The 22313-nt window shown below is 37.8% G+C and overlaps 2 protein-coding genes across 2 annotated transcripts in view; one reads left to right on the plus strand and one right to left on the minus strand.

The window, feature by feature from the left end:
* Nucleotides 1–871: 871 nt before the first annotated feature.
* On the minus strand, nt 872–6484 carry chordc1b (cysteine and histidine-rich domain (CHORD) containing 1b). Its single transcript, XM_079860615.1, has 11 exons — nt 6281–6484; nt 5789–5838; nt 5628–5684; nt 5325–5482; nt 5009–5112; nt 4864–4922; nt 4690–4760; nt 3253–3358; nt 2871–2990; nt 2718–2780; nt 872–2412 (listed from the first exon to the last, which is right to left on the minus strand). The coding sequence occupies exons 1-11, from the start codon at nt 6342–6344 to the stop codon at nt 2248–2250; spliced, it is 1017 nt and encodes a 338-aa protein (XP_079716741.1). The 5' UTR covers nt 6345–6484; the 3' UTR covers nt 872–2247.
* Nucleotides 6485–6974: 490 nt separating this feature from the next.
* Nucleotides 6975–22313, plus strand: part of fat3b (FAT atypical cadherin 3b) — a 60056-nt gene continuing 44717 nt past the window's right edge. The window contains exons 1-3 of the mRNA XM_079860616.1: nt 6975–7053; nt 7620–10922; nt 18875–19192. Coding sequence (XP_079716742.1) covers nt 7637–10922; nt 18875–19192 — 3604 coding nt within the window. The 5' untranslated portion in view covers nt 6975–7053; nt 7620–7636. The remainder of the gene's footprint in view (nt 7054–7619; nt 10923–18874; nt 19193–22313) is intronic.

Raw genomic sequence — 22313 nt, forward strand, 5'->3', positions numbered from 1 at the left:
TTTTTTTTATTGTGCATGTCTCAGGCTGTACCACCAAAGGAAAATAAATGTCTTAAAGTCGGCATGAAATCAAATTTGACAAATCTTCTTTTTATATGTAATATTGTAGTGTTTATTATAAATGACTTATCTGTGCACTTCATTCTTTTTTTTAAAATTCATGTACCCTTATAATCTTTAATCAAATACATTACCCTTCCCTCCCCCCTCGAAACGACCTCTCTTCTCTTTCGGTCACGTGCCATGGCGAAAGGGTGGAGATGGTCCTCACTGCAGAGCATAAAATCCGGGGGGAGGAGTCGGATAAAATCCAACTCCTCCCACCTTACATATACCTAAACCTACCCGTCTCCACCCCCTGATCCCTAAACCCACCCCTAAACCTACCCATCTCCACCCCTAAACCTACCAATCTCCACCCCTTATATAAGATCCGACTCCTCCCCCCGGATCTTGTGTACTGCATTGAGGTGCTACTGGAAGGGTGCGGCTATCGAGATGCTCTCGAGGGTGAACTTGACTGATAACAGAGAATGTTTAATAAGGCTGATAACTTGACTTGACTCATCTTGGTTCGCGGGAATAATAAAATAAAATAAAAAATCCTTCATGGGAGGGTAACGGTGGGGAGTCCGGTGGGGAGAAATCCTCCACAACTGAATGTAAACTGGCATTCAAATCTGCCTCCATTTTGTTTGCAACGCCCAACCTCCAACGATCCAATCAATTCCCGAAGGACGAAATCAAGTCCCGCCCTACATTTTTTTCTAATTTCAGAAGCAGTTTCACTCGGATATACGTCACAAGGAAAAAATTACAATCTCAACTTCCGTTTCATGCCGACTTTAAGCCTTGTGTGGTTTTTTTTTTTAAATAGGTTTTATTAATAAAGTAAAGGCATATAACCAGTTTTTGTAGTGCTTTGACAATAGTTTTATATTAGTTAAAATAAAAAGACTAAGACCTTGATGTTTGGTAATTGTACCTGAATGAATTTAAAATTAATTTGCAATATTTCAGATCAATATATTTATTTTCCTTAATTTTAATTAAGGAGTTTATTTCTGTATAAAGTAATACTACCATTAAAAACACATTTGATTTTCTTTTTTGTAGAATGTGTAACTTACTGTTGTAGGTTACAGTTTGACAAGAGCACAATGTGTTTTATTGCGAGTGTACACAAATATAAGTAAACACTCTACAGTTTGAATGATGTCCTATGAACAAAATGACGGAGTATGTTTTTATGTTTCCACTGTTCGATCGCCCCCGCGCCCCCCTCTCTCTCTCTCACACACACACACACACATTCCAGCATTGCAATCTTGACATCGCAGCCTGTTCATTATTGCCACAGAGCTTCAGAGATAAGGCGGAGCTACAGATTAGGTGTCCCTAAAGAACCCGCGTATCTAACAGTAGTTCCGCATTACATTAATTTGCACGCGAGTTTTATTTATTTTTATATCGTGTATTCTCCGTGTATATTCATGCACCGAGCCGTGACGCCCGTACCGTTTCGGTTCAATACGAATACATGTAGCCTACCGTTCCACCCCTACTGTTAACCACTGTAACATTGGTTTTGTGCCATTACGGTGTAAACTAAGACCAGTCACCAAGTATACACGTCTCCAGGATCACCTAAATTCATAAAATATAGATATTAACATGCTCAATAGTTTAGAAAATGATTCAAATCAAACTTGAGCATCTTTTGTGTTTTTTTGGAAAAATGTACTCCCTTCCCAACACAGATTCATCCCTTGTACAAATCCTGGACTATTGTATCAGGTGTCTTTAAATTGACAAATTGTATCTGTTTCATAGCTACTATAATTTTGAATACCAAGTAATCTTATAGAAGAGAAATGTGTGCTTTCAGCTTGACACATTAGCAAGTGTGAACTCTGAATAAACCAATATTAATGAATGCATCTTTAATGACTATTTGCTTCAGCCAGAAAAAGTGGAATGTGAAATGCTCCACTTACTAGGATTGGACACATTTTGGTCTGAATCAATATAATCTATTCAGAGTAACTGTTGGTTCTTTGTGTGAGAGCTTTCTTAAAAATAAAACCTCTCTAAACATGCTCTGTACAATAAATCTATAATTTGACCTTGGACAAAGATTTGAGAATTTACATAACATTCATGCTTCATTATGCATCAAACCATACAATCAGATAAAATGATTCCCACTCAGAGCTAAGAATGTTGGTCCTCTTACAGTCTCTTAATTTAATCATCACACTCATCCTCACTGTCAACATCTTTTTCTTTCTCTTTATCCTTTGGAGGAGGTGGAAGATCCAGCCGGGCCCATGACATTGGCTCTGCCTTCTTCAACAAAACCTCAATTTTGGTAGCCATCATGTTCACCAAACTTTTACTTGCATCGATCACCTTAGGTAAAAGCAAATAGACAATCTTAAAATTATTAAAGTCATGCTTTGTTTGTATTGTGGTGCTGAAGTTTATATTAAAGCAATGATTTGGAGTGGAAATTCCTTTAGGACCAGAACTACATGCTTTAGAATAAAATATTGTGAAATTACAATACTTTTTCATATGCAGAGACAACTTTGGGAAACCTTTTTTTATCATTATTATTATTATTATATCCAGTAACACTATTGCCACAAAATGTATTCACTTCAAGCTTTAATTAAAAAAAGTATGATAAAAGTACTTTACAACTGAATACTCACCCCCCACAAACTGATCTGCTGTTCAAATTCTTTCTCTCCTTCAAATATAATGTGGATTTTGAGCTGCAAAGAATAAAAAAAATAGCCTTATTTGGAAAATTTTAAACTACCAGTATACAGAATTTTGCAAATAATTTTGCCTTGATGTCTTACCACAGTACTGTTCCCCTCCACCGAGCTCAGCTCTGGTATTGAATTTTTGGCATAAATGGAAATGATGACCTGACTTCCTGTTTGGTGCCAATCAAACCTGCATGGTACAACCTTTTTTCCCTGTACACACATAAAAAAAAAATGTCATCCTCCACTTCAAACAAGATTCACATGTAAACGTATTTAATAATTTGGTCTTCAACAAATTATGTTAATTTGAAAGTAGCATTTGGGCCTGCTAGAGCTGCACAGTGTTGTAATACTGTTTAATTGGAATGTATGTAAAAATCCAGTATAATTGCCATCTACAAAATGCAGGGGGGAAAAATCCAGTGCAAGTAATATAGTTCTTTGACATTTAAATCTCATGGTAGGCACTTACTGTATTTTTCATATTCCACTGATGCTTTCCTCGGGTACAGCCCTCCAGAGACAGAAACGTGTTGAAGTCTGAGGTTTTCCTCTTACAGCAGGTCCAATATTTCATCCTTTTATGAGGAAAGATAAAAAAAGACTTAGGGGCAGTTTACATGGCACAGTTTTCAACCAAAAACGGAAAACTTTTTATACCTTTTGGCCGTTCATTTACATGACAACTGCATTTTGGGGGCCTGAAAACGCAAACTTTTGAAATTGGGTTTCAAAGTGTACAAAACAATTACTTTTATCGTCTCCTTGTAAACAACAAAAACATGAATTTGTGAAAATGGTGACGTCATACGCATTTCGTGTTCAGTCTATAGGCAGTGTTTCTTTACAAAGTGACATTGCCAAATACTGGCCTGGCAACATAATACAGCGGTTTTAAAGGGTTAGTTCACCCAAAAATGAAAATTCTGTCAGTAATTACTCACCCTCATGTTGTTCCAACCCCGTAAGACCTTCGTTCATCTTCGGAACACAAATTAAGATATTTTTGATTAAATCTGAGCGCTGTCTTACTCCTCCATAGGCTTCTAAGGGACTGAAACTTGCTGGCCCAGAAAATGCATTAAAGACATCGTTAATATAGTCCAAGTGACTCCAGTGGCTCAATCTTAAGTTTATAAAGCGACGAGAATACTTTTTGTGCACAAAAACAAACAAAAATAACGACTTTATTCCACTTTTCATTTCCTTCTCTCTGGGCCTCGAGTCTTTTCACATAGTGTTTAAGCGTAGCGCGTCTGTGTTGCACGTCACCACGTAGGCTCACTATTGGCCGACGCTGGTCATGTGTGATACGTGGTGACGTACAACACAGACGCGCTACGCTTAAACACTACGTGAAAAGACTCGAGGCCCAGAGAGAAGGAAATGAAAAGTGGAATAAAGTCGTTATTTTTGTTTGTTTTTGCGCACAAAAAGTATTCTCGTCGCTTTATAAACTTAAGATTGTAAAAAAGTATTCTCGTCGCTTTATAAACTTAAGATTGAGCCACTGTAGTCACTTGGACTATATTAACGATGTCTTTAATGCATTTTCTGGGCCAGCAAGTTTCAGTCCCTTAGAAGCCTATGGAGGAGTAAGACAGCGCTCAGATTTAATCAAAAATATCTTAATTTGTGTTCCGAAGATGAACAAAGGTCTTACGGGGTTGGAACAACATGAGGGTGAGTAATTACTGACAGAATTTTCATTTTTGGGTGAACTAACCCTTTAATACAGCGGATCGGTTTGACAACGTTGTCGCCTGTACGCAGAAAACAGTAAGGAAAAACAAGTACGTTGTTGTCGGGTAAACGTACCCTAAATTGCAGAATCCGCAGATATATCGGAGATTTCTACATCTACACTTTTCTAGTAGTCATTTTCAGTTTTGATCGGATGCTAATTTACCCTTCATGGAAGATAGGTACGCCAGCATGATACAAACACGTCTCGTCATCACTGGCTTGTCCGCTGAATGTCTTAAAAACAAAAGAATGAGAATCCATTGTTTATATGATGAACTAAAGAAACTTTATGTGCCATATGGTTTCTAATCGGAGAAGCAGAGAGTGCGAACAGTACCTTACTGCAGCCTCCATTCTTACAGGACGTCCCTATCTTAATTTCATCACTATCCTCCTCTATAATACAAGAAAGAAAATAAAATACATCAGATTAGAAGACAAATATAGACAGGAAGGGGAAAAGAGGGTCGGGCTTTTCTTACCTTTTATCTCCTGTGCATTTTCTTCAGTTATTTTAAGCTTTTCTAAAGCCTGTTTGAGCGAAGGAGAGATCTTCCGTTGTAGAATAGAGAAAGGCTCATCTGGACTACAAAAACAATTAAAAATCGATGTTTTCAGTCATTTATCCTTAAGAGGTTCTAACATCAATGTGAGTTTTGGCTGGGTGGACTGTTAATGAGAAGAACTTGTTCTCTATAGCAGATTTAATGCTGCATTACTTTATCTTCTGAACATCTGAACTAATGAGCTGGAAAATACAAATGGGGAAGACCCTGTACTTTCCAAGTACGTTTTTACCTTGGTCGCTGAATAGACTCCAGAGGTTTTGGTGTTCGGGTGATGCATTCATCACATTTTTGCTTCACGTCATTCACGTTCTTGTCTGCAGAGAACTTTACCTCTGGTTTAACAGGCTCAGAGGGCTTCTCCTGATTATGAGGGCCTTTCGTGCAACCCTAAGAGATTCATAAATACAGACAAACATTTCAAGACTTAGTCATTTCAATATAATTAGATATTTATAATTTATATGAGCAATTACACAAATCTGTCTATGAAAATGATCATTCAGTCTCATCACAGACGAGTTGTAGAACTCACAGCAATACTGAGGAAATCTGAAAAGTCAGTTGTTCGTCTCTTGCAGCAAGACCAACCCTGGGAAGCAATGCAAGACACAATTTAATAGGTTTAACTCTGAGTAACAGTGACATATTTTCCATAAATAGCCTAAGTAAACTGATCTTTTTGAATGTCCACACCTTTAATGCATCATGAAACACTGGTACTCCGGGGTGGTATGTGCATGAATCTATGGATAAGAAGAGATTGATTCTGAAATGTGACGTCACAGGAATATAGTCACATGTCTATATTATGTTCACACAATGTGCAGCTTACAGTTAGTTTGCTACTTCACCAACTGCTCAACTACAGGATTTTTCGTTAATACGTTTATATAACTCGCTTGTATTCTAGCCATCTAGAAAACAATATTTAATTTACGAAGTCTGTGCTATTGATTGAACATCATTCAAACGTTAATGACCAGCTTCATTGTAGATGCTTCACTACATTAACATGCTAAATAACGTTCCAATAAAATTAATAGTTGACCCTTTTTAGACGTGCTCATGTTTTGTTAATAATATATGTATATGAATAAATGTTGTTAAACACAAGTGGTTTTCTTCTAAATTTATCCTGCTATCAGTCATAGCAATGCAGCTATCGTTTGTTATCTAAAGTCTTACCATCCGAATTCTTGTCGGGGTCAAAACGTTGTCCACATCCTTTATTATAACACAGTACAGACATAATGTTTGACAAAAATGCACAAGTATGTTGTACAACGTGGACAAAAGGGAATGATCCGAAGTCTTTACTAGCTAGCTGCTGCTGCTTCCCGTCGTGAGCGAGGTCCCTTCCGGAATCTTTCGTGAATTTCCGTAAGTTGTCGTTCAGAGCTTCGGCTCCAATCGTGTATTTTCGGAATATTTCGGAACTGGAATTACGGGATGAGTGGGAGATGAGATGCACCGCCTAACGGAGTTTAAATAAAAAACACAGACAAGGCTGTGCATGAAAACGAACCTTGTTCAGTACTATTTCACTCCGTCACATGAAATTATTGTTTTTGTTCATTTTGTTGCATACCATGAACATGTTATTTTTATATTAAAATAACAATAAATACGTTTTAGCGACATTTTAAAGAACATTAATTGTTGTGTGCGCTCTATGTAGCGTAAACACATTATTCTAATTGTCTAATGTTTGTATTAGATAATGTTTAGATCCTATTGTTGCAATGGGACAGCAGCAACAACACCAACTCCGGTTTCTTTTGCGCATTCACGGGATAACGTGCGCTCGTGAGCGCGCTTTAGGAGGTGCGCGCTCCACTGATTACAGTCTACTGTGAGTGGCAGTGAGTCCTGTATGGCAAAGAAGTGAAGGATGTAGTTTCACAGAGCGGGCTCCTGGATGTTTGTAGCGAAGAGATTTCTTTCTCACTAAGCCAGAGGTAAGAGCTCATTCACATATTTTTTTATGCACTACATCGGAGAATAAGACTGCCCGCTCTCGGTAACAAACATATTTTACGACTCCACAGCGTTGAAAGTTTCCTTTGATTACAACCGTATTTTAATGGAGAGTCGTGCGTGCATCTGAGAGGATAGGTTTTGTTTGACATGATCAAAGTTATTCACTTTAAATGCAATACAAATATAATGTCAAACTGTAGTTGTGTAATTTAGCAACATTTTCTCTTGTTGCACATTTCTTTCAAGACTGTGACACTCATTTACTGTGAGTGTGTTTCACATTTGTTTTGGATGATTAATCGTCATGTGTGCTCTTCGTTGCTATTATAAATCTTGCAGTGAGATTAGGCTACCATTTAACTCCAATGAGAACAGGGTCAGGTAGCCTATTTATTTTCATAATTTTTGTCCAAACAATTTAATCCAAACCAAGGGCTTCTGAATAAATAACTACCATCACATTTATTTGAGCAATAGGGATATGTATTGATGAGATAAATGCCCTAGATTGAAATGGTTTACTGCATATTTCTCTTATTTGCAGGGTAACTGGATGATGGCATGGCTATAAACAGCTGCCCAGGGGGCAGTATGAGGATCTGCCTCACCAGTTTCTTCTTATTGCTCCTTTACCTGCTTCCTTGTTTGGGGCAACTGCAGGAGCGAGGGTCCTCCTCCTTTCAGTTTACCGCCTCCATCTACAATGCCACCATTTATGAGAACTCTGCAGCTCGGTCATACATTAGGACTGAGGTTAAAATGGGGATTGCTCTATCTGAGTTGGGCCCTTTGGACATCAAATATTTAATTGAATCTGGAGACGATGAGGGGCTGTTTCAGGCTGAGGAATTTGTGCTGGGGGACTTTTGCTTTCTCCGCATACGGACTAACGGTGGGAGTGCTGCCATCCTAAACCGTGAAGTGCAGGATAATTATACATTAACAGTTAGGGCAACCGGCAAAGGCATGCCGGAGGCTTCTGTGATAGTTAATGTGCAAATAATGGATATGAACGACCTACGACCTTTGTTCTCTCCCACTTCTTATGCCATTGATATTCCAGAAAGTACTCCGTTGGGAGCAAGTGTGGCTCAGGTGACCGCCACTGACGCAGACATCGGCTCCAATGGCGAGTTTTACTATTTCTTCAAAGACGATGTGGAGGAGTTTGCTGTCCACCCAACCAGTGGGGTGGTATCACTCACAGCCAAGCCTAATGCAGATAGCAACCGCAGATTTGCCCTTGACGTTTTAGCAGTGGATCGTGGAATGAAGGTTTATGGGAACAGCGGTATTAGCAGTACAGCCAAACTAGTGATCAGTGTTGTGCGTATCAATGAGTTTGCACCAGCACTGAAAGCAATTGCACTTTACCCTGAAATATCAGACAAAGAGCCAGTATACGCCATTGTTACTGTTGAAGATTTGGACGAGGGACCCAATGGAGAAATTGAGTGGGTTGCCATTATTGCAGGTGATCCGCAGGAGCAGTTTGTCCTTGACAGAGCTCCTCTTGGAAATGAGTTCAAGCTGAAGATGTCTGAAACGGTCAACTGGGATAAATTTCCTTACGGTTGCAATCTCACTTTTCAAGCCAAAGACAGAGGCACACCACCAAGGTTTTCCAACACTCAGACTATTCAGCTCTTGGTGAAAAAACCACAGTCTGTGAAGGTGAATTTTGAAAAGAAGATTTACAAAACCTCAATTATCGAGATTGCACCACCAGGGACCATAATAGAGACTGTGAGGATATCTCCAAGACCGCCGGTCATCAGTTACGCCCTAAGCCTGACCTCAGATTCTATTTATTTTATCATTAATCCACTCACTGGTGTCATCTCAACAGCGCAAGAGTTTACCACATTAAGCCAGGAGCTCCTTGAGTTGAAAGTGATGGAGATAGTGAGTGGCGTGACGGCAAAGGTGCAAATTACGGTTGAGGATGCTAACAACAACTCCCCAATGTTTACGAGCACGTCTTATGATGTTTCTGTCAATGAGAGCATCCCCATTGGCACTGTCATTCTCACTGTATCAGCGGTGGATGATGATAAAGGTGACAATGGGTGCATAACATACAGCATAGCCAGCCTTCAGCCCCTCCCATTCATCATCAACCACAATACAGGAGAGCTGACAACATCCAAAGAACTGGATTTTGAATCATCTTTGGAGACATACGTGTTCGCCGTCCGAGCCTCAGACTGGGGCTCGCCTTATAGACGAGAAAGTGAAGTTAATGTCACGGTACAAGTGTTGAACATTAATGACAACCAACCCCTTTTTGAGCGCGTGTCATGTAAAGGTACAATAGGGCGTGATTTTCCTGTGGGCCAGACGATCATCACCATGTCTGCCATTGATATTGATGAGCTTGGGCTGGTTAAATATGAGATTATGTCTGGAAATGAGCAAGATGTCTTCAGTCTTAACCCAGACTCTGGGATGTTGTCATTAAGAAGACCCCTCACTGCAAAAATTGTAAAGAACGAACAGTTCAACTTGATAATAGTTGCGTCAGATTCCGAGCTGCTTTCCGAACCCACCTTTGTAAATATATCATTGGTCAGAGGCAGAATGGCAGCAAAGAGTTTTAATTGTCAAGACACAAAAGTTGCACAAAAGTTAGCTGAGAAACTCTTGAAAAGAGCCTCCGCCATTAGCAAATCCAAAGTGGATGAAGGCTACACAGATCTGTTCTCTGTCAACAGACAGACGCCTCAGTTTGAATCCTTTCCATCAGATATTGTAGTTCGAGAGGACATGCCTGTGGGAGCCAGTGTACTTCAAGTGAACACGAATGATGGTGACACTGGCTTCAATGGTCGTGTCCTGCATGTCATATCAGATGGGAACGTCGACAGCTGCTTCAATATTGACATGGAAAGTGGCCTAATTTACATTTATCAGCCGCTGGACCGTGAGCGATCAGATCGGTACCTCCTTAACATAACTGTATATGACTTGGGCCTTCCACAGAAATCCAGCTGGAGATTGCTGAGAGTTAACATTGATGATGTGAATGATAACAGCCCAAAATTCTCCCTCAAGAGCTATACCGCCATTGTACCAGAGAACGCAGCCTTCGGCACAGAAGTGATCCAGGTCACAGCCTCAGATGATGATCTCGGTCAGAACAGTGAAATCTCATACACCTTGTTAACAACAAACACCCCTATGTTTGCCATTAACAGTGAGACCGGCTCTGTTTATTTGTCTGGTCAGTTGGACAGGGAGTCCATCTCTGATTTCACCCTCAAAATTCAGGCTAGAGATAAGGCAGAAAGAGGGAATCAGATGTTCTCTGAGACAACCCTGAGAGTGTACCTCGAGGATATAAATGACTGTGCCCCTATGTTTATTCCCAGGAGTTACAGTTGCCGTGTGTTGGAGGACATTCCTATAGGTGCAGTTATAGCTTGGCTGCAAACGCAAGACCCAGACATTGGATCTGGTGGATGGGTGAAATACTCCTTGTCCAATGACTTCAATGGGACATTTAAGATCCATGCTGAAAGTGGCGCCATTAAGGTGGCCAAGGACCTGGACTATGAGAAGCAACAATTCTACAATCTCTCAGTGGTTGCAGAGGACTTGGGTTTTCCAGTGAAACTTCGCTCTGAGTCTTATCTTGAAGTGGAAGTCATTGATGTCAATGAGAACCTCAATGAGCCATACTTCTCAGAATTTGCAGTGAAGGGAACTGTGAAGGAGAACTCTCGTCATGGAACAAGTGTCCTCCAGGTGACTGCTCAAGATGATGACAAGGGCAGAGATGGAGTGATCAGATACTCTATTAAAACTAGAAGTGGTCTTGGAAGGTTCTCCATTGATGATGAAACAGGTATCTATAATTTTATTCTTTATGTGCTTTTTGGTTGTGTTGTCTACTATGTTTTATATCTTTTGATGACTAACCAGTCCTGAGTCGGTGCTTGCATAATAAAACAAAACCTGTGAACATGGTTGTGAATTTATGCCCTAACATTTTACTGCAGTGTGCTGACTGAATTGTATTAAAAGGTCAATGTGATGTTATTTGTCTTGGCAATGAATTTGTGCTCTGAGTCTACAATTGCCTCTGAAATTTGCTGCCACTGGAGCAATAAAGGTAGGACTTAACCTCTGTGTGGTTTGAATCAGTGTTCTGTGATTTCTAACACGGTCTGTGTTTCAAAATCTGTTATGTGAGATCTGATATTTGCAATATTGAAGAAGAAAAGCTGCTCAGTTACATGCACAACTTGTTGTGTGGTGCCTGCTTCACTATTAATTACAACTAATGACTATTGATTAGAGAACTACAACGGGCAGTGGGATGTAACTGTGGTTCCCCATTCACATGTCAGCTAATTAGGCTGAGCCTGTTAATCAGGCCCCTGTTTAAAGTAAGCGAGTGGTGTACAGTTGTGCCAGAACCTCAAATGAGCATGGATTTTCCACAGAGAATTGAATGCCCTACCAGCAACAAAAGACAAGTTGTAGGGGAAGCGGATACATGAGAACAAGAGTTGTCTTTTATCTTCAAAGTAAAACTTCTGGGACAAGGAAGGACAGTGGCATTGGCTCAGCACACCCGCCACATATCCGCCTACCAACATTAGTTTAGCTGCCATGTTGCATGGTGTGTTATGAGTCCTTGACATTGTCACTAGATTTTTGAGATGATTGAAAATGGGCAGTTCATGCAATACACTTCCAAATAAGCAGAAATCAAACCCACTTGATCTTGGTCGCCAGACGAGATGTGTCGTGTTGAAGTTCATAGTTTGTATGTAGAGTGATTCCGATTTAGGAAGTCTCTTTGCGCAGATGCGAAAGTGAACTAAAAAGGCTGGTGGGATTTATGAAGGCCTTATCGGCAGAGCACTCTGCTGCTTTGAGCAGGCATTGGTATTCCTGCCCACACTTTGGGAAATAAATCAGAGTGCACTCTCACTCAGACGCCTGTCGAGAAACAAGTTCAGCTCTAATTTGCCTCTGAGATTTGGCCTCTTTTTCTCCAGAGTCAGGTTATGTCAAAATCTCTTAGACACCTGCGCAAAGGACCGATTGTGCTGCACATCCCCAAACACTGCACAAGACTGAAGTATTCTGTTTAGCTTTTTGAAAGATAACATATTTTTGGAGCGTATGGGAGTTGAGGATCTTTACCACAAGCCCACTTCCTCTTACAGACTTCTTGAACTTTGATTGTAATTCAGGGGAGATATCAAGGGTTTTCCTTTTAATGCCTGCGTGGCATACAAAGGAAACATCTCTCTCACCGTAACAAAGATGCAGATTTGGAGTAGAATGAGAGGGAAAGGGAAAAGATTTATGTTGAAAGAGAAAAATGCTTTTTCAGCATGTTTAGTTGCGATGCTTGTGAACTCCTGATAATTGAAGATACCTTACATGAAAAGAAATGCACTTGATCTTGTTTGTAGGCATTAAGGATGACTTGATGGCTAAGTTCTGCCTGATTATGTTCTAAATTCTGACAAGTTATGAATATTTTATTGTTTACATCTTAAAATATGAACTATATTTTTTTCTCAGGGAATTTGAAATTAAAATGGTGACAGCAAATGAATAATATGAAATTTCATCAAGGCTACCATCTTATTTGCAGCAAAACATCTGCTATCAAAATAAATAGCATGTGCGTCAATTTTTGCATAGCAATAGCATTGTTTTGCATTTGAAATGATTATTTCTGTAATTTGCGAGTACTAGCTATAGAGGATAATTAGGACCTCTTTAATACATAATCATCCTTTTAAGTCTGTTAGTTGAAGGACACAGCAGCGATTTTCTGCCTTCTAGCTCCATATGCAGTCCTTGATGTTTATAATACACACCTGTTGGTTGACTTTCATGAATAATGATGAATACTAAAAGCAATGGCTTGTAAAGCAAAAGAAGCAGATGGATTTAGTGCTGTTTTCAATGACATGATATGTGGTTTGAGATTCACAATCAGCTGAAAGTCAATTGCATCGTGTCAAATCATTTGCATTGCTCTAGTCGCTTTTGCGACAGCAAATTAGCATCTCGTGTTCAAATGTTTTACAAAATCAGGCACTTAGTGTAAATCTGTGTCTCTTTAATTTGAGCTGGGACAGGCCTTGTGTTTTGTTGAATTTCTGATCCTCAGCATCAGAACCTGTGGGAATCCATCAAAACATCCTCAGCATCAAAGCTAGAGTCTTTGAATCAAAACTGTGGAAAATATGTCTGAGTCTGTAGAGTGCTGTTCCAGACAGCACTGAAACTTTGTGTCTTTTTTTTATGCCATCTGTCATATTTCTGACTCGACTGATGTTGTTTAACAGTGTATGAATGTATAGAAGCAGAGCGCATACTGAGCGTGAGAATTATTTGCTTGTGTGACATAAATTTTACAGCAGTTTGGCTGAAAGGTTTTTGAACATGATGAAAGTGTGGAATGTGAAATATCAATGAACTTTCCACACTGTCACTGAGGTTAAATAGTTATCTCATGTCAAGGGTTTTGTGGATGCTAAAAAGCAAATTTCAAATACGTTTTTAACATCTTCGCAAATTTCAAAGGTTGTTTACTCCTAGAAAATGCTAGCTATTTTAGGACTATATGTTTCCTATATTCCCTGAGTTGCAAGTCGTGGATGTAATAAGAGTGCATTTGACTGAATTTCAGGCTGAATTGCACCCCAAATTACTTGTATTGCAGTATAACAAATCTAGCATTCTTAAAGGAAGAAACGGCTCATTAGTGAACCTTCTCTCGATCTATCAAATTAACTTTAGCTGGAAACATCTGGATGAATTGGCACATTTTTCATTCTTCTGTCTGGGATTAAATAGCTCAAAACGCTTATTTAAGTGCTGACTTTTGCTTATGACAACTGGTCATAAACAAATCTTTTAGCTTGGTAACCTGAGAGTTGTTCCATAAAGGCCGCTTAAAAAAGCAGGGATTAAACTCCAACACCTGACTTGAATTAACCAAACAAATAAGTTGAGGCTAAAGCGATTTCATAAAAGGTAATTGAAGTTCACGCAATCCCACTAATTTGATCCAGGTTTATCTAGTCTAGATAATTGTGTGTGCACACGTTTCTTAAAGGTATAGTGGAGGATCTTTCCGAAGATAAGACCCGCCCTCTCCACTTTTTGAACAAGTTTGATTGATTCACCAGAATGATTGACAATTAGGAGGACCAATAGTATAGGTGATCAACCCGGAAGTAAAAAATCCTCCACTATACCTTTAAGCAGCCCTAGAGGTCGATCGTGGATCAAATCGATCCATCATCAAACAGCATATATTTTGTGCTGTTTTATGCGTTTGAGACATGGTGTTTTCCTCAGTGCAAAACTTACATTTCACAGGTATATTCTCCATCCGTAAATGTTAGAAAGTCGTGCAAATATTTTGCTGCAAAACTTCACATTGAACGAGCGCTGCTGCACGCATGCTCGCCATATAGGAGCGCAATAATTCTGATTAAAATATACATTTTGCTTGGAAAATTTTATAACACCAGAAATATCTTCTAACTATAATAATTTATATTTTGGATGTTGGATAATTTTTGGTGAACTTATAGCTCATATTATATTGCAATATATATTGCACTCATATATTTTATACTTGTTCATTTTTATTATTATTATTTTACAAGTAATTCAGGGAAGAACTTTTTCGAGAAACCAAATATAATAAAGATACAAAATATAGTTTTGGGTATATGACCTATGCTATTTAATAAAGATGAGTTATACTTATTTAGAATGCTGAGCATTACAGCTTTAACAGCAATAAAATAAAAAAATTGGAGAAAGCAAGAATGCCCAGTTTTAAATGATTAGTTAGATTTAGTTTCTAAAGTACACCATGGAGAGGATAACATGAAATTAAGAGCAAAAGTATACATTTTGAAAAGATATGGGCATATCTAAAATCATATTCTATAAAAGAATATTCTATGAAATAAAGGAATACATATTTCATGAATTTATCTTTTCTATATACCCCACCCCACCCACCTATATACCACCCTTTTAATTCTCGTTATTTGTTATTTTATTTATTTACTTATTTAATATTGTTATTATTTGATATTTAAATAATATTACTTGAATAACTTATTAGGAATTATGTGTCATTATAAGAGTTTGATATAAATATGTGAATGTTTAATTTTTATTAATATTTATTTATATATATTTTTTGTCTTTTATTCCTTTTTTCTCCGCTCCGCGTCGTGCCTAACAACGCCCCTTAGCTGTTCTAAATCCACTGTAAAACGCGGGGCTTATTGCTTAATTTTAAACCTACAAGTAAGTGTATTTTTATGTATTTATGTATTATGTATTTTTAACATAAACATTTTATGTACAATATAATTGAACACGTTTGTATGTCTATTGTCTCATTTATCATTGTAGCCTTAAGTAGATGTATACTGTATATTTATTTTTGGACGTATAGTGGTTAATAAAGTAATAAAATAATGGTATGAGAGAGTGTCAGTGGTAATATCATTGTGTTCCTGATGGTCAGTGTTAGAGGAACGGTGTAACAACTCAGGCTTAGCCTGACAGTTAGCCTGGACCAGGTTAGTTTCCCTGCATAAGTTGCCAGAGTAACTGAGTTTGAACGATTTTAAGTTTGCTTTATGAAACAGAATAAACCTACAATAAGTCTGACTAACCAAAATAAGCCTGGCTTGTATTCTAATATTGTTTTATGGAACAACCCTCTGGTGCAAATGTTATACAGGGCTTGTCTTAAAGGGCACCTATTATGCAAAATTCACTTTTACATGGTGTTTGAACATAAATGTGTGTTTTTTTTACAATCTCAATAAATCATAAGCACTGTCTCAGAATGAGCTGTTCTCAGATTCTATGTGACGTAGAATTGCACAGGCCCCTCCCACGACTGTTGATTGACACTGCAGTTTGAACATGGACCCGCCCTGAGGGAGTGGGACACAGTCCTCCATTCTTTCGACACTTGAGCAGCTGTAGACAAGAATGTCTCCTAAGCGATTGAGGTGTTTTGTTGTTGGATGTAAGAATGAACATAGCAGTCTTTATTTTACATCTTGTGAAAAGGGTCATAATAGGTGCCCTTTAAAGTCTTTATATACATTATGTATGTCCTAAAAAGTTTTAATAATTTATTTCTGATGGTTTTGATTAGTCAAAGGAGGACTGAAGGGCGAATAAAAGGTTAATTTCAATTATTATTTTTACATGTAAATTATTAGAATATCTGGGACTCCATGCAGACAATATTAGGCAGAATTTGGAGTTGCATACTAACACACCCCTCTTACTATTTCTGGTACTAAATTCAGGATGGGCTTAATTTATGACTCTCTCGTAAAATCTGCATGCAAACATGCAGAAATCATGATACAAGTTTTCTTTTTCTTTTGTAAAATCAACTTAGATTCGCTGATGTTTTTCAGACACCATACTATTTTGAGTTTCTATTGATCCATACTATTTTGAGTTTCTATTGATTAAACCAATCTCTTTCTTTGTATTAACTCAAATGTTTAGTTTCAATGAACTCAATTTTAAGGCAACCAGTTTGCTTACTTTTTAAAGTTAAACCAACAATAATTTTTAATAAAACTGTTTTAAACTTGTTTTGAGAATGGCACATATTTCAGTACTCCAAGATCTTGAGCATGCTTTCAGAAAAGGTGAGGTTGTGCGGAAAGCCCTTAGTTTTGGCATGTTTTATGCAAATTACCAGATGTGGGCATGCGCTCCTTTATTACTATCCGCAACCGTTAATTAGAAAGCATCATTAGAACGCAGATAAGAACAAGTTTATGAGTACATGCACTTGTTGTGAAGCCATCTGATATTTTGCATGAGATCTATTTTTTTTTCTTGCACACACATGCAAATATGCAAATTGTATGAAATCATTAGTGAATGAGTTCAAAGTACTTTTTAAGATAATGTTCGTCTGCTCCATCTATATTTTGTGTGGTCTTTATCTCTGTTTAAAAGGTTGACTGAGAAGTTTTATAAGGGGAACTGGCTTTGTTTTCTTTGAAGGTGTGTATTGTGAATATAGCAGATTTCCTTTAGGCAGACTGACCTGTCACACTGTGTTAGCTCACTGACAAACCATTCAGTCAGCTTCAGATGTCCCTGTATCCTTTGTGTCTTTGTCCCCTTGGGTGTCCTACTTTTAAATGCTTTTAAGGTTTTAGTAAGTATCAGGGACCTGCTTGCTGTGTGAGTTCTGCTATTTTTCCAGCTCCCAGTGACTGTGAGGGTCAGAATCCCCTCGGCTGAATCACTTTGCGCATGAGTGGTTTTGTTCTATGCCATGGTTGACCAATCGACTCATCGCATTGCATAGCACAGCCACGAAATGGGTCATTCTGTCAGTGATGCCCCTTCCTATCAGTGATCGTATTTACATGTGCCTGTGATGCAATGTCGAAGTGCTCCTAATCATAGAATGGCAGAGCCAGCACTTTGGTCAGGAGTGATTAGATGTGCTATGCTGAAGACCTGAAGGTCATACAGTCTCTGAGTGGAGCGGTTGTACCCTGCGGTGGGATTCCCAGCCCATCTAAAGTTAGTGGTATGTCCAAGATGTCAGTTTGGATTGGACACCACCAGCCTAAAATCTGTCTGCTCAGCAAGCATGTCCCCTACAAAGTGTAACTGCATTACACCTAAAGTGTAAACAGACTGTTTGACACAATGTTATATAGAGAAGACCAGTAAATGACTTTATACATTTTCTTTATACCTGCATACCTTAAAATCTAGGCTATTGAACTTTTTTGTAATTGCCCTGGAAAAAGAAACTCGCATTGATTCCCCCCCCCCCCCCTTTTTTATGAAGAAACAAACAAACAAACAAAACCCTTAAAATTGTATGTTTTACATTATATAAAAGGGCCTGTGAATTGATAAAAAATTTAAATGTATTAAATTACAGCTAAATTAGGGAAATTAGTCAATTACATATATCAATATTTGCTGAGAAATTCTGAGGATAATTTAAAGTGTTGATAATTAAACATCTGATTTATTTAGCAATATATACTACAATATAGGAAATTAAATGAAAAGATCTGCATTCACACAATATGGAGAAATACTGTAAATCATAGTTACTGTCATACCTTTATGCTAGCCCCAGTGACCCTGATACCAGTGATTTCTGTGTAGCTCATTGCCAAATTGAATAATTTATTGCAGATACTTTTATATGCATCTAATATTTTCACAATTTAGTTGTAGGCAATGGACTGTAGTAAGAGAATGAAGCTCTTGCCAAAAAAAAAAAAAAAAAAAAAAAAAAAATCTCTGAATTGCTTTAGGTTGGTCTCAGGTATCGTTGACAGTTGAGTAAATTTCCCCAGAGAAAATCTGAAGAGAAATTACACTTTTAGGCAGAACACACCACACCAGCTCTGGAATTGAAACACTCTGCTGAACTGACTTTGGTTTCTGGGAGTGCCTCTAAAAACATTAATCTTTTAGTCTGACTCTAATCTCCTCAAAATGTTGGGCACATTACAGTTTAATAAAGTTTGACACCAAAGTTTGACTCATGGTAGGGTCGGATGCTTTTGATGTGTAGCTGAATCACAAACCAAGTTATGGATAGCTTGAAAAATAAGTGAATGTTCCCAGCTCACTCAGGCTAGAGTACTGATAGCAGTTGATGTGCCATAAAAAGAATTTGTCATAAAAGCTCGCAAACTGTGTGAAGTAGTTCTTGTTGAATTCATCAAAAAGGTGATCGATATTAAATATGTTTTTCCACTGTTCTTACAGGAATGATTTACACCACTGGCACCCTAGATTGCGAGACTCAGGATTCCTACTGGCTAACGGTATATGCGACAGACCGAGGTGTGGTGCCGCTCTCTGCCTCTATTGAGGTGTTTATCCAGGTGGAGGATGTGAATGATAATGCACCTTTGACCTCTGAATCCATCTACCACCCGTACGTCATGGAGAACTCTCCCAAAGATGTGCCTGTTGTCCGTATCCAAGCCCGGGACCCTGACGTTTCCGCTTCAGATAGCCGTCTCATGTATCGCATCACTGCCGGAAATCCTCAGAACTTTTTTTCCATAGATTCCAACACAGGTAAGGTAGATTCCATGCATTCCAACACAGGTTTTTTCCCTATGAAGAAACAAACAAAAAAATCCCATAAATTCTTGTATAACTGGGGCTTCAAATTGACTTAATTTTAATTAAATTAATTATAGCTAAATTAAGTACATCAATCGCAGTTAATTGCATATCAATGTTTGCAGAGAATCATATATCATTAGAATCATTATAATTTATAATATTATATACATTAATTATTTATTGTTTATTTGAAGTAATCACTAAATTAACACATTTAGTAATTAAGTGATCTATACAATTATCCTGCATAAACATATGCAAATTACATTTTATGTAATTTACATTTTTATTATAGAAATAAAAAATAGTAATATTTGTAAGATTATACTGCATAAATGTGCCATTTACATTTTTTAAATATAAATATAAAAATGTTGTATATTTGTTTTTATAAAAATGTGTATATATATATATATATATATATATATATATATATATATATATATATATATATATATATATACCTAAAGGATTATTAGGAACACCTGTTCAATTTCTAATTAATGCAATTATCTAATCAACCAATCACATGGCAGTTGCTTCAATGCATTTAGGGGTGTGGTCCTGGTCAAGACAATCTCCTGAACTCCAAACTGAATGTCAGAATGGGAAAGAAAGGTGATTTAAGCAATTTTGAGCGTGGCATGGTTGTTGGTGCCAGACGGGCCGGTCTGAGTATTTCACAGTCTGCTCAGTTACTGGGATTTTCACGCACAACCATTTCTAGGGTTTACAAAGAATGGTGTGAAAAGGGAAAAACATCCAGTATGCGGCAGTCCTGTGGGCGAAAATGCCTTGTTGATGCTAGAGGTCAGAGGAGAATGGGCCGACTGATTCAAGCTGATAGAAGAGCAACTTTGACTGAAATAACCACACGTTACAACCGAGGTATGCAGCAAAGCATTTGTGAAGCCACAACACGCACAACCTTGAGGCGGATGGGCTACAACAGCAGAAGACCCCACCGGGTACCACTCATCTCCACTACAAATAGGAAAAAGAGGCTACAATTTGCACAAGCTCACCAAAATTGGACAGTTGAAGACTGGAAAAATGTTGCCTGGTCTGATGAGTCTCGATTTCTGTTGAGACATTCAGATGGGAGAGTCAGAATTTGGCGTAAACAGAATGAGAACATGGATCCATCATGCCTTGTTACCACTGTGCAGGCTGGTGGTGGTGGTGTAATGGTGTGGGGGATGTTTTCTTGGCACACTTTAGGCCCCTTAGTGCCAATTGGGCATCGTTTAAATGCCACGGCCTACCTGAGCATTGTTTCTGACCATGTCCATCCCTTTATGACCACCATGTACCCATCCTCTGATGGCTACTTCCAGCAGGATAATGCACCATGTCACAAAGCTCGAATCATTTCAAATTGGTTTCTTGAACATGACAATGAGTTCACTGTACTAAAATGGCCCCCACAGTCACCAGATCTCAACCCAATAGAGCATCTTTGGGATGTGGTGGAACGGGAGCTTCGTTCCCTGGATGTGCATCCCACAAATCTCCATCAACTGCAAGATGCTATCCTATCAATATGGGCCAACATTTCTAAAGAATGCTTTCAGCACCTTGTTGAATCAATGCCACGTAGAATTAAGGCAGTTCTGAAGGCGAAAGGGGGTCAAACACAGTATTAGTATGGTGTTCCTAATAATCCTTTAGGTGAGTGTTTATATACAGAAAAAAACTATAATATTATGAAATATTATAATTTAAAAAAATGGTTTTAATCAGCATCATTAATCCAGTCTTTAGTGTAACATTATCCTTCAGAAATCATTCTAATATGCTGATTTGACTCAGTTATTATCAATGTTGGAAACAGTTGTGCTGCTTAATATTTTTTTGGAACCTGTGATACTTTTTAGGATTCTTTAATGAATACAAAGTTTAAAAGAACATCATTTATTCAAAATAGAAATCTTTTCTAACAATATAAATCTTTACTATCACTTTTTTAAATCAATTTAACACATCCTTACTAAATAAAAGTACAGTATTAATTTCTTTCAAAAAAAAAAGTTACTGACCCCAAACTTTTGAAAGGTAGTGTATATTGTTACAAAAAAATTCTATTTTAAATAAATGTGTTTTTTTTTTGTTTGTTTTGATTTTTACGTTTTATTCATCAAATAATCCTGAAAATATTAAGCAGCACAACTACTTCCAACATTGATAATATATCAGCATATTAGAATGATTTCTGAAGGATCTTGTGACACTGAAGACTGGAGTAATGATGCTGAAAATTCAGTTTTGCATCACAGAAATAAAATATATTTCAAAGCATATAAAAAAAAAAAAAAAAAAAAAAACATTATTTTAAATTGTAATATTATTTCACAATATTGCATTTTTTTTTCTGTATTTTTGATCAAATAAATGCAGGCTTGATGAGCATAAGACTTCGTTCCAAAAAAAAAAAAAAAAATACTTTTGACCAACACACATGTATTTATGCATGTATGCATGTATGTATGTATATTCGATTTACATTTTATCTCATTTGCATTTTTAATCTACAGGAAATACTGCATGAAAAAAATTATTTGTTTCCTTCTGAATTTGCAAAAAAGAATCTTTGATCATATTTTCCTTTGAAATTTCATTACAGTGTCTCCCAGTCCAAACCTCCTATTGCTTTCACAGATCCTTTCACAAGTACTACCAAACAAACTGAGCAAGCACAGGCTGCTTCAGTGTCAGAACATTCTAGTGTGAAGAGTTAACACACATGCAGAGTTCTTATCCCGTGGCGTGCTGGGTGCATTCTGCACTGCCGATTACACCCCGGTGCTGCTTTCCTTGTCATTTAAGAAGTGAGTCATGGGAGCTTATGTATGCAGCAGTAGTCAGTGAATTAATTAAACAAGGTTTGGTGCCAGCAGGAAAGCTTTTCATTCTACTATCGGCAAATCCCTTCAAGGCAGCATGTGGCAGCACATATTTACACTGGAATACTAGGTTTAAGCTCAATAAATCTAACTCAATATATATAATGAGATGTGAGTGAGTGTGTGCATGCATTGATATGTGGAGAGGAGAGAAGTAATGCTGTATT

The sequence above is a fragment of the Squalius cephalus genome, assembly GCF_949319135.1.
Source record: "Squalius cephalus genome assembly, chromosome: 24".
NCBI lineage: Eukaryota > Metazoa > Chordata > Actinopteri > Cypriniformes > Leuciscidae > Squalius > Squalius cephalus.